The sequence below is a fragment of the Cryptomeria japonica genome, chromosome 1 (assembly GCF_030272615.1).
Source record: "Cryptomeria japonica chromosome 1, Sugi_1.0, whole genome shotgun sequence".
Lineage (NCBI taxonomy): Eukaryota > Viridiplantae > Streptophyta > Pinopsida > Cupressales > Cupressaceae > Cryptomeria > Cryptomeria japonica.
This window is the reverse complement of record NC_081405.1, coordinates 245588264-245602074: the sequence shown is the minus strand read 5'-3', so window position 1 is coordinate 245602074 and position 13811 is coordinate 245588264. Positions and strand designations below refer to the sequence as shown.

Here is a 13811-nt window from a genome sequence, read left to right as displayed (position 1 = left end):
ACTGGATTATCCACTTAGTCAAGTGATCATTTCAAATATATTTTTCCACCACTAATACATCAAATATAATTAATAATTAATGATAGGAATCTAAAAGGATAGGACGCCTTAATCCCAACACTAACAACATGACTTGGTAAGGTACTCATGTACAAAATCTCACAAATGGAATAAAGGGGAAAACTCAACAGGAAAAAAAGAATCCTCCAAAAAAAATAACTATATACAAAGGAAAGAGGACTCAAGACCCCACAAGGACAACTTACTTCACCCTAAACGTTTGGCACAACAGAAGATAGTGATTTGATGCTCAAGGTTTAGAGATGATTTTTGCAACCTTATTCTTAGTGCATAAGTAATCTAAGGATAGAACATCATCATGGGTAATTTGTCCAATGAAGTGCATATGAATCTTGATGTGCTTTATCTGTTGATTCTCAACTAGGCTATATGAAATATGAATTGCATTTTGGTTATCACACCAAAGTATAATAGAATTATCTTGTGGATGACCAAACTCTGTCATAAGCTAGTGAAGTCATGATATTTATTGGATAGAAAGAAGTACTCCTCAATACTCAGCCTCAGTGGATGATAATGCAATAATAGTTTACTTCATGACCATACAACTAGACCGAAACCAAGACAAAAAATAAATCCTAAAGTGAACTTCTGAGAATCAAAATCTCTTGCCAAATCTAAGTCTATGAAGCCTAATATGTATATAGCCCCTAGTGTGTAGTGAATGCCACAAATGTACCTCAAAATATGCTTGGTGACCTTCTAATGACTCTCATTAGGGTCATGCAGAAAACAAGAGACAAGCCCAATAACAAAGGAGATATCAAGATGAGTGTGGGTCAAATACAAAAGTAGTATCAACACTAGGTATTGTGAAAGTGGTAGTCCAGATGACACCAAACTAAAATAGTATAGGTATGGGCTAACAATGACTTATATGAAACATATTCAAATAAATTTAAAGGCGTGCTTTTGCTAATATATGGAAATCACCTCAATAGACTAAAGAGCCTATAGACTGTGGAAATAATGCAGAATCCAAAGATCTATCAAGTCCAAATATGTCATCAAAATGTGTTAAATACCTCTAAGCATGGATGATGAACTACTTGTGAGAATCAAGTCATTCTCATATAAGAGTAGTACCAAAATAACATCTCAATGTTTTTGTATGTAGACTATGTAATCAAAGTGGTAATGTTTGAAATCATATGAAAGCAAGAAACCATCAATCTTCTCATACCAAACCCTTGAGGCTTGTTTGAGACCATACAAAGAACGTCGTAACCTAAAAACAAGTGAAGAATCCTAGACAAAAGCTGGAGGTTGCTCCATATAGTTTTTCTCATGTAGATCACCGTCTGGAAAGGAACTTTTTTGTTGACATTGTGTTGTCATTGATGTCAACTAGTATTGTGTTGTCATTGATGTTGCCAATATTTCTTGTCACTGGTAAGTATGGAATGTTGAACGGTGACCAAGTATTGGAGACTGGTATGGTATGTCAACCAGTGAGTGATGTGTTGGCAGTGTATGGTTGCCAACTGATGAGCATGTGACCGATAAGAAAGCAAAGATGAGAAAACAAAGAATGTGCAGACAACCGGTAAGCAGTTGGATGTCAATCAACAAGACTCCCACTAGATGAGAAGGTTATCATATGATGAAGATATGACCAACAGAGTTTGGACTGTTGCAAGTTAGTAAGGTAGACAAAAGGGATGTCTACCGAGTTATGTTCATAATTGAAGATATATCTTCTTAATGACAACAAATTCATATCAATACAGTGTTGGAAGCTAAATGAGTGACAAGGATCCACTCTCATCAAGTGATTGGCAGGTTTAGTGCATTGGTTCATCTACTCCCATTGGTAAGTGCTAATGTTTTGGGATAACACAGAGAAGTTAAAGGCGGGTCATTGTGAGCTCACATTGGATGAACAAGTGAAACACAAAGAAGCCTCAAGTGCATGAAACTAGAGATGTGCACCAGATTAGCAAGAGTTGGCATGTTGAGCTACCAGGATAGAAGAGGAAGAACAAGAAGTGATGTGGTTGCCACTTTGGCAAACCTGACGAGATGATGTCTAGGATAATGAAGATGAAGCTAAGGTCTAGCAGTTGCAGACATGGAGCAACCGGAATGCAGATTTAGGTTGATGCATGACAATTGAATTTTGATGGCATGGTGTCATCAAGGTTATTACCGGTATATAGGCAGATGCATTATCAACTGGTAAGTAGGTCAATCGGTGAGCTAGCAAAGAGGCAAAGTGAAAAGCTCCTATCTGATGAAGATGAGCTTGTTGTGGATTGACAAGGTTGGTGACTGGGCTCATGTGTTCCACCGACAGGACAGTAAAGTGTCGACATGAAGGTTAACCGGTTAGGGTATAACTGGCAGGGTTAAAGAACCGATAGGTAAGCACCGATAGTGTATGTAGTGGTTGGTGACATACCTAAACCAACATAGTGAGTTGAGGTGGACGTCAACAAAGAAGACGTGTAGTCTCCAGGTGGCAAACGTACAGAGGTTAGTGAAGAGTGCTCAACGAGGTTGGTGATGAGTTTGTCGACATTAAATGAAGACCTCGAATATCACGGGTCAATTGCAAGGGTTTGCGGCTCAAGACAGATCAGAGGACAAAGATCAAATTCATTAGCTTCATGATCGATGCAAAGTGTTTAAGTGCAAATCGGATTTGGTGAAGGGGACCACGAATTCATTCATTGTGATTGACAAGTGCAGGCCAACAAACAGATCATGTTTGCTAAATTTAGTAAATGTGTATTGGACGCAACATGATTAGCGGAGTTGAGTGATCTATTGCAGGTTGTCAATCCCCGAGCAAGATCTGATTGGATTCGATACTAATTGGGTCGGTAGAAGGAACCCTAGCATGCCAAAGTTTGAAGTTACGTTTTGGGTAGGAATGCTCACAGATAAATATGCAGATCAAAGATCATAATGGATTGATGTTGTCAGATGATGAGGTGTCGGATATTGAAGAGTGCAATGTAAGAGTGCAGCAGAGAGCTAACCAGTCAGAGAGTTCATCGAAGATCATAGTGACTGAGTGTTGGAAGGTAAACCGGTAAGAGGGTTTAACATAGCATTAAACTGGTGAGGCTAAAGTAATCGGTAAGTTGCTAAAGATTGTAGCAGTCAAGTGAACCGGTAGTGTTTCAATCGATAAGGAGGCAATAGAGTGTGAAGCAGTACAAAGTGAGAATCAAGGGAGGTCAAGCAAGGCAAAGACTGAGTAGAAAAGGAATCAGAACTAACAGAGTGAAGAGAATCGACAAAGTGAACAAAACCGACAGAGTGAAGAGTATCAGTGGTGACAAGCAGTAGTGGATCAGTGTGAGCAAAGAACCGATAAAGAACAAAGCAGAGTAAGACCAGTTGTGAAGAGTTGAACCGGTAGAGTGATTGGATTGTGAGAGATTACAAAAATCATTTGTAACCAGGTAATAACTCTTGTATTGTTTACAAACATTGTAATCACTGAGTTGGAGCTCGGTGCAGGGGTTGGTGCTCCTTGGGTTGGTTCCCTAAATCAAGGATTGGTGCTCCTTGGGTTGGTGCCCAAAATTAGGGGTTGGTGCTCCTTGGGTTGGTACCCTAAACTTTGCAATCAGTGTTTATTGTGAGGCTGGATTAGAGCAATAGACTCTAGCAGCATTTCTCATAGAGGTTTTTCCCATGTTGGGTTTTCCTTGTATATCTAGTGTTATGTGATGTGTATTTGTGTGTTCTTGCATCTTGATGTCTTCCCCTATCTCACCGGCACATTTACTTTATGTTTGAACTGCTAACCGATACACACATTTAGGATTATAAAGGGTTAAGTTTGGAAACCACCGATTCACAATAGAAAGAACAAGATAAATCGAATCCATTTTGGCTATAGCGGCAATTGTCTCTGAGTAGTCAATACCCTCAAGTTGTGAAAACCCCTTAGCTACAAGACGTGCCTTGTATCTGTCAATGAAACCATCAAATATATACTTTGTCAAGTATACCCACTTGCACAGAGCCATTTTTTTACCTTAGAAAGAGAAACTAAGCCCCATGTATTATTCCTTATCAATGAAGAATACTCCTCTACCATAGCATTGTCCCACTCTAGAATATTGGAAGTGCACATTCTTCACTATGACCCACCTTGGAATCTCTTCATTTAAGACATCCAAGGACCATGAGACACTCCTAAATAGAGCTTCCTACATTTTAGAGCTATTCAGCAAGGGCCCTCTCTTGCATGGAATGATACTTAAAGAAGATAATAAATAAACCTTTTCCATCATTCTAGAAAAATACACATGCAACCCTAGCTTTTTCTTCATAGTTACAAATCCAATCATCCAAAACCTTCCTATTGGAATCTTACTATGAGCAACAACCATAAAAAGATAACCACTTTAAACCTTGGTTTCTTCCTTGTTCAATGCACAAAATAGATAAGCATGGGCTCAGCATCTAGAGTACGAAGACCATAAGAGGATTGCTAGCCTTCCTCTCATGTGGCTTCTCAAACACCATTGAGACCTCCATGTTGTAATTTTTCACCTCAAACCTAGTAAAAATTGAAGCCTTCTTGATCTCAAAACCTACAATGATTTCCCTAAGACATTAATTCTATTGGAAGTATCATGTTCCTCAAGATCCTTAAGTGACTGCCCTAAGGCCTCACTACCTCCAAGCATTATAATGAACAAGCACCCAAGTAATGTGGGAGGACTATTACCAATTCAAACATTTCTAAAAAAAATTAAAACAAAATAAAACAAAAAAAAGAAAACATAAGGTGGGAAAACAAATACAAATTAGGGAGCAAGCCAACAAAGTAACCTAACCCAAAAGACCACCCAAGGGAACAAGAATTGGTCCTCACGACAAGCAAACAACACGAAGAATCGTCAAGACGTCATTGCAATGGCATAGTAGGTTAGCAATGGATGATTGTTGTTTATCTATCATCTAAACCATAGAGCTCTCTCCAGCCTCCATGTCCAAATTCTAGGTTCCACAGGATAGATAATTCACTCAAAAGTACCCATGAATAAGTGTAGAGGATAATTGTTTTTTGAAGACAAATCCGTGTTATCTAGCTTTTATTCCATGGGATGTAGTGGAAAGTGATGGTTAGTTTGGGCTTTAATTATCCTTCTTTTAATATTGTGATGCTTCTTAGGTATAATTTAATTTGATGATTTATATCTTACGTTATGATTCATGGTTTGTTCTTTAATTATGATATGACAAGGAGGGTTTTATATAGAAGGTAGTAAGTTGTAGAGGATACGATTTGAGAATTTTGTTCTTGTCAAGAAAAATTAGAGTTTGCCCCTTGAAGTGGCTTAATTTATATAAAATAAATTGCTTATTTCAATCTTTCAATCTTTTGAATCTGATATAATTTTTCACTCTATTTTTATCTTTGAGTAAGCATTTTCATAACATTCATATGGACAATCATTGAACAACCATTTTAGAGGTATAATTTTTAAAACATATTCAAATTCTTCATTAAAATATCTAATGATCATCCAACTAAAAAAATTTATATCTAAACAAAATAAACTATCTCGTATTGATCACTATCTAGGTCAGACCCCTAGTTTTGGCTGCTTTTAATATCAATCCTATCTCGTATTGATCTCAAATGATAGTGAAACATGTAGAATCATCATTAGAATGACAATTAAATAGATTGACTTAATAAATGACCAAGTTTAAAGACCATTTAAATTTTATCCTAAAATGAAAAAACAATAATTAATTATAAAATTTAATCCTATTCTCAAAATTATTAGTAATATTACATAAAGATAAACATCATTAGAATATAATCTACTGCATGATTTATATAAGAAATTTTAAAATATTAAAAATAAGCATCTTACACAGGATTTTATAAGATATATTTGAAAGGTCCTTCAACTACTGATTTGTTATGTTAGGGATAAATTTCAAAATTACTTTTAAGGATTAATTTTAGTTGAATATAAACATGTTAAACCCCATGTTATACGTCATGAGGTTCGAGCTTGTGATTCATGCCTCGTGGGTCAATTTATATAGACGTATGTTTGGCTCAAACCTCATAATCTATTGTGATTTTCGTTGGGGGTGAGAACTTCGGATTTACTTGTAAAAATCGATAAAGAGTGATGGAGAGGGAAGCATTGGATACGTTGCAAAATGGAATTGCAAAGGTTAAGCAAATCGTCGAAGGGAAGATACCGTCTGGTCTTGAGGAGTATACGATGATTTATAATGAAATCTACGAAAAGTGCTATAAAGTGCCTTGCACTTTGATGCAGGCTGAATATGAGAAAACTTTAGAAGATCATATCAATTCAACAGTTGCACCCGCACTGAGGGGGAAAGAAGATGAGCTTCTGTTGAAAGAAGTTGGAAAGCAATGGGAATATTACAATCGAATGGTTAGCATTTTATTGAAACTTGTGTTTTTTAATTTGACCCGTAAGTATTATATGATCTTCTCAAAACCCGACGAAGCTGCTCAGAGATACTTTCTTGAAATGGTCTACAACGAAGTTTTGCGAAGTAATGTGCAGGCTGCTATTATGCTTCAAATTAATAAAGTGCGAGAGGGCGAGAGCATTCTGGATGGGACTGTATTGAATAATGTTGTGCGTATGCTGTTGGATCTTGGGATGGACTATTATACAGAATTAGAGTTGACCATTTTTGAAAGTACTAACATATACTATTCCAGAAAGGCTGCTTCATGGATATGTGAGTACTCTTGTCCAGACTACTTGTTGAAGGTTCTTAAGTATTTAAGGTTGGAAAAAGAAACCATTGCAATGCATTGTTTGCATCAGAGTAGCCAAACTAGGTATGTAGAAATGGTAGCAAATGAACTTCTTTGCAAACATGAAAGTCAACTTTTGAAGGAAGATTCAGATTGCCATCCATTGTTGAGAAATGACAAGATGGATGATCTTTCACAGATGTTTAAGTTGTTTTCTGGAATAGATAAAGGCATTCAGCTCATGGCCAAAATATTTAGACAGCATGTTACGAGGAATGGTACATCATTGGTTAAACATGGAGGACAAATGGTGGCAGAGGCAACTGAAAAAGATCATTTTGTGAGGAGTATTACCCAATTGCATCAGAAATACTTGCAATGCGTGGAGGAGAATTTTATGAACCACTGCCTTTTCAAAAATGCGCTCATGGCAGCCTTTCAGAGTTTTTGCAATCAACAAGTTGCAGGAAACAGTGTTTGGGAATTGTTGGTCACATTTTGTGACAACATTTTGACAAATAGAAACATGGCATATTCAGATGTTGAAGATACCCTTGAGAAGGTTGCAAAGATCTTTCCCTACATCTATGACAAAGACATGGTTGCAGATTTTTATAGGAAGAAACTCGCAGATAGGCTTTTGTCCCATAAAAATTCAAATGCTGATCATGAAAAAAGCATGTTATTAAAGCTGAGGTTTGAGTGTGGACGACAATTTACATTTAAAATGGAGGGCATGCTTACTGATAGGGAATTGGCGGTAAAAACCCAATCAAACTTTGAGGAATACCTCAGTCAGAATCCTCTTCATCCATGTTCTGGAATAGAATTCTCTGTTACAGTTTTGACATCTGGATTCTGGCCAAGCTATAGGTCACCTGAATCACTTCTCCTTCCTGTTGAAATGGTGAGACATTTAGAGTCATTCACAGAGTTCTATAACAGAGAAAACATGAACAGAAGACTAACATGGAAATATTCTCTGGGAACGTGCATTATTATTGGAAGATTTGACCAAGGTGAAATTCAAATAGTTGGAACAACTTTTCAAACAAGTGTAATTTTGTTGTTCAATGCAGAAGAGAGGCTAAGTTTTTCAGAAGTTAAATCCCAGTTGAATTTGGAAGTTGAAGATATAGTTTCATTGCTGAATTCCCTTGCATGTTCAAAATATAAAATTCTGAGTAAAATTCCAGATACAGAATCAGTGATAGAAACCGATTGTTTTGAATTCAATGCAAACTTTTATAGTAAAAATAGGAAGATCCGACTTCCAGCACCCACAGCTAATGTAAAAGAAAATCTTGGGAAGGCTGTGTTTCAAGATAGACATCATATAATTGATGCTTCGATTGTAAGAATTATGAAGAGCAGAGAAACATTAGCGCATAAGGAATTAGTGATGCAATGCATTGAACAGGTTAAAGACATGTTCAAGCCAGATGTGAAACAAGTTAAAAAGAGAATTGAAAATCTTATAGATAGGAAATATTTAGAGAGAGATAAAGAAAATCCTGAAATGTACATTTACTTGCCTTGACATTGGTTCAGAGAAGAGGCCAATTAGATATTTCTGGATTTGATACTTCGCAACTTATTTTAACACTGAACTGTAAATCTTATGCTGTTCATTAATCTTCTACTTTTCTTTTCTCCAGGCTATCAAATCATCACATAAGAATAGTTCAAATGCAAAAAATATATAAATGAGAGAACAATAATTATAAAGTTTCAATTTTCCATTCATAATATTAATAATATAAGGAAATTGACACAGACTAATATTAAGTAGCGAATAAATAACCTAAATAGCAACTTTCTGAAATTACAGTGGAGACATAAGCACCATTCATTCTCTGTCCCTGCCTATATCACAGAGTGAGTGCAATATGCGTAGATTTGTGTTTGTGTATTCATGAATCAACCAAAATTAAGTACGTCTGAATAGTACCAGCAACATTTTTCAGGTTTTTGCATGTAATTATGAAGGGAAGAGAAACATTCTGCAAGTATTTTTACACTAGAGGTCATTGTATAATACTACGTAGGAAGAAGGTTGAGATGTTTTCAGTAGAAAATCTAACAATTCGCACTTCAATATGCAATAGAAATAATCAAAATCACCTTGGCTAAGGTTTCACACAATACAATTGCATCATCATTTTTTGGCCTGCCTACATGTTAGTATAAGACAACTAAACGTTAGTGTAATACAACTTTGCTAGGCTAGAGGCACAAGCTCACTGAATATTGAAGATCCTTAAATTAACTATTCTTTCAAAAATCTTTTCTTAAACCAATCTAAGCGCATATAACACTAGAAAGAAAAATCACTTACAACCAACTTACAACCACCATTTACCTTTGCAGGAAATGAATCCATATGCTGCAATTTCTAAATAATACTCTGCTGATTGCAAACTGCACACTATTATTAATTATCTTTTATCTTTCTACTTCTGATTGCAATCTGAACACTGTTTATATGTCAATAAGGCTTATGTTATATAGAGGATACATCCTTTAAAAAGAAATCTAAAATTATCAAATAAAATTAAAAAGACTTATAATTTTTTATATAAAAAATAAAATAAAACGCTTGAAAACAGTTCTTGAACTATTAGAGCCAACATCAATGATGATACTTCCCCTTTGATGTTGTGCAGACTCACAAGATAGTCTTGAGATTTAAAAAAGTGAACATTGCAACTGCTTTTGTAAAGATATTTCAAAGCTGTTTTTGAATGTTTATACACTTCAATTCTACTCCATTTTACTATTTCAAATTGAAATTCTTTATCTATTACGATAGACTAAAGTTTTGGACAACTTCATTGCACTGAGTTGAATTTGCTTTTCGTCAATTTCTTCTAAAACTTTTTAGAGGCACAAATCTTGCATTTATGGAAGTGATTGCAATATCCATTGTTTCTATAGATAAAGAACAATCAAAATTTTCTTCTTTGAACTACAGATAACCAAATACAAACCAAGTGAGAAAACAATAATCAAATGTCAACTACTAATCATCCAAACTACTTCCCTAATTAAAATAACAAAAACCAACAAATTCAAACTTTTGATAGTATAAAAATTACTACCGAAATGATTGCAATCACCTAACTACTATGCAGGTATAACCTGTCCATACATAAGTACATTACAACTAAACTTTAGCATAATATAATTTTCCTAGGCTGTAGGCACAAGCTCACTGGATATTGAAGATTCTTAAATTCGTTACTCCAACAATTTTATTCAACAAATCTGAAAGTTAATTATAATAGCAGAAAAAAATGCAATTGCAACATTTAGCACTCATGGAAACAACTTGTAACAATCATTTACCTACGTAGGAAGTAAAATCGTATGCTGCAATTTTTAAATGATACTTTGGTGCCAAACTACTTCATAAACTAACCTACACCATAAAAACATCTATTGAATTGATAAAGACATTATACCACAAATACAAACTACTGCCCTACTTCTAAACTACTAGTGAAAGATGTTTTTCGTTTTGAATGTATGGTGGATCATAAATTTTTAGGACCAATGTCTTATTCATTAGATTATAGTTTAAATTTATCATGACAAACATCACATTGAAATCACAACAAAATATAAACTATACATATTTATACATCAAAGATATGATATCAAATAATCAAACGCAATTAATAATCTCTCTCAAACTTTAAAAATCCATATGAAATAAAAAAGAAATCATTATAAAGATGGCATATACTTAGAAAGCTACTGAATTCATTAAATCTCTATTCCAATAACCAATTTTCAATTATAATGATAGTAATGACTTAGAAAGTCAATGAATTTATAGCCAATTATCAATTATAAATCTAGTAATGACTCAGAAAGCTACTGAGTTTATAAGGAGTTAGTGATGCAATGCATTGAGCAGGTTAAATAAATGTTCAAGTTGAATATGAAGGAAATTGAAAAGAGAATTGAAAATCTTATAGCAAGGGAATACTTAGAGAGAGATAAAGAGAGAATCCTAACATTGGTTCAGAGAAAAGGTCAATTAGATATTTTTTATTTGATTTGATACTTCAAAACGTAATTTAGCATTCAATTTTATAAGATTTCTCAAAATTTAAATTTCCTTGCTGATTGTTAACTAAATTGTGAATATTATGTTGCTAATTGATGGTAGAAAGCCAATAAGCCCACTGTTTGTTTCCTGTGTTTTTTAACACTCAATATAAACATGATTTTCTTTTTTTCTCCAAGGACTAAACGATATAACATGAACAATTGATTTATTCTATCCATTATTATTTGGTAGGATTGTACAAAGTTAATACCCAAGAGATGCACCAAAGCCTTGTCTTGTATCCAGCAAATTGTACTACACATCAATATGTACTAGCCTTTTCCACTAGGAGGCTATCAAACTAGCGCTTGCACCTGGGTAAGGTGTAATGTGTAACGCCGATAGTAGTTAATATTATTTGCAATGTGTGATTAAGATGTACAAATCCAAAACATTTGAAAAAAACATGTGGCAGGAGTGTTTGATGTTAAGAAGAATGGTTTTTTACCCCGCTCGGTCTCTATGATGTGCAACTATGCCTCGCAGGATGGCGGGGTGTGTATTCTATGCCTACCCCCGTCGCTCCGCAAGAATCATTTGGCAATGGAGCATGCCTTGCAAGGTAGCGGGATAGATGTTAAGAAGAATGGTTTCTTACCATGCTCAGTCTCTATGATGTGCAACTATGCCTTGTGGGATGGCAGGGTGTGTATTCTATGCCTACACTGTCGCCCTGCAAGAGTCATTTGGCAATGGAATTTTTTTCCCCATAACTCTATTATTCCTGTTCCTTGCAAATTATTTTCATGCCTAAGTTCTACGAATTCTCTAACATTTCATCACTTTCGACATTCACAAATATATAACCATAATCCTACAATTTTCTAGAAATTTATCTGTTTGCAAACTATAATCCGAAAAGCAGTTCCAAATAATTAAACAGTCTACGTACCATCTGTTTAAGAAAAGGGTATGGACATTTATCAAAGCGTAATGGTATAGAGAATTTTGTCACATTAAACTTAGAGTGATTAGTTTGGTGTGATTCTGAAGCAATCTGGGTGACATCAGGCAGAGAAATGCTCTCAGTGAAGTCACATTGTCCCAGCGATAGAGTTTTTGAATTTGGTGAGACATTGGAGTGGTCTTGGCAAAAAGACCATTTCGGTGTGACGATTGGTTGGTCTTGCCGATAGTAGTCCCTTGTCACTATGACATTAGAGTTTGACAAGACAAATTGAGCGGATAAACAAAGTGATGGATTTATCCGAGATTGATAAGACATTTGCAAAGTCTTGGTGACAGAGTGATTAGTTCGGTGTGACTCTGAAGCAGTTTGACTGACATTGGGCAGAGAAATGCTCTTGGTGAAGTCACATTTCTGTCTCACGGAGCTCATAGGTCACAGTGATAGAGTTTTTGAATTCAATGAGACATTGGAGTGGTCTTGACAAAAAGACCATTTCGGTGTGATGATTGGTTGGTCTTGCCGACAGCAGTCCCTTGTTGTTGTGACATTAGAGTTCGGCGAGACAAATTGGGCGGTGTTGTGACCATTTCACACATCGCCCCAGTGCAAATGGGGACCCCCTCTTTTTGCTTTTGTTTTGCCTGTTCTTCTCTCTGCTTTTAGGGTTTTGAGTGAGTGAGTTGTCTGGGCTAGGGCTAAGCCTTAGGGGTTTCTTTTGGATATTTTTCAAGCCGAGTCCAGTCAAATTTTGAAAGTTATTAAGCGTCCTTCCGAGGGTTGATTATTGAAGTAAGATAAGTCTGTCAGGAAGTCAGATATGTCTCAGGTTAGGTCTAGTCAGGGTTTTTTGAGGGAAAATTCAAATTTTGTCTAAGTGTTAGCACTTTGAAGATGAAACTGTATATTCTTGCCTAGGTAAATTTTGATCAAATTTCGGAGGCAAGATGATGCCTGAAACAGAGAAAGTGCTCCTGTCCTTCACTGGAGGCCCAGGGCGAATTTCATTCTAAGTGCAATTTCTTGTTTTGCAAGGGCTTGCTAACTGATTCCTGGCCTTGAGGATGACCTAACTCTGCCTTGTGAAATGATTGGAGACCTAAATTTTGAATATTTTAGCCAGAAAGGACAAAAGCGCTCCTGTCCCTCTCCAAGGGACCAAGGCGAAGTGCTCCCGTCCCTCACTGAGGGACCAAGGCGAAAGGACTTATTTGAGCCATTCCTGGCCTTGTTTGGTTAAATTGAGACATCAAAGGCATGGTGAAGGACGAAATGAACATGATAAAGCATCCAGACTTGATTGAAAACAAAGAAATGATGAAGTTTTTGCCTAGAAGGTAAAAAGTGCTCCTGTCCCTCACTGAAGGACCAGAGCACTTTTCTTTATATGCACAATTTTAGACCTTTATTGGACATTAACTTCTATTCATAGCATGAAGTAAGATGAAATCTTCCCTAGCAAAGGAATTTTGAGGTGGAAAGTGAGACAATTTGGCTTAGAGGGCAAAAAGTGCTCCCGTCCCTCACTGAAGGACCGGAGCTTGAATTTCAAATTTGCACTGCCTTTACAAGATTAAAGTGATTTTATGGTTTGAAGAGGTTAAGGGAAGCATGTTTTGTCCATTGAATATAATTTGAATGGTCAACAAACGAGGAAATCAACCCAAATGACAAAAAGTGCTCTTGTCCCTCTCTGAAGGACCATGGCGTTTTTTCAAAATTCTCCTCTTTGTTTGAGATTTTGAGGCAAAACCTGACTTGGATGGGAAGGACGAATGGTGTTTTATGCCTTAGATGCGATTGATGGTTTAAAAGACAAAGAAGTATGCCAAGAAGTGAAAAAGTGCTCCTATCCCTCCCCAAGGGACCAGAGCGATTTTCAAAAAGTGCTCCTGTCCCTCTCCAAGGGACCAGAGCGATTTTCCAAAAAAGTGTAAATTTCCTGCAAGGCTAAGGCAAGTTTGTGATCGAAATGA

General features: G+C 36.0%; 1 protein-coding gene across 1 annotated transcript; it reads left to right on the top strand.

The window, feature by feature from the left end:
- Positions 1-6200: 6200 nt before the first annotated feature.
- LOC131032337 (cullin-1-like) lies at positions 6201-8351 on the top strand. Its single transcript, XM_057963282.2, has one exon. It carries the CDS (start codon positions 6201-6203, stop codon positions 8349-8351), a length of 2151 nt encoding a protein of 716 aa, XP_057819265.2.
- Positions 8352-13811: the final 5460 nt, after the last annotated feature.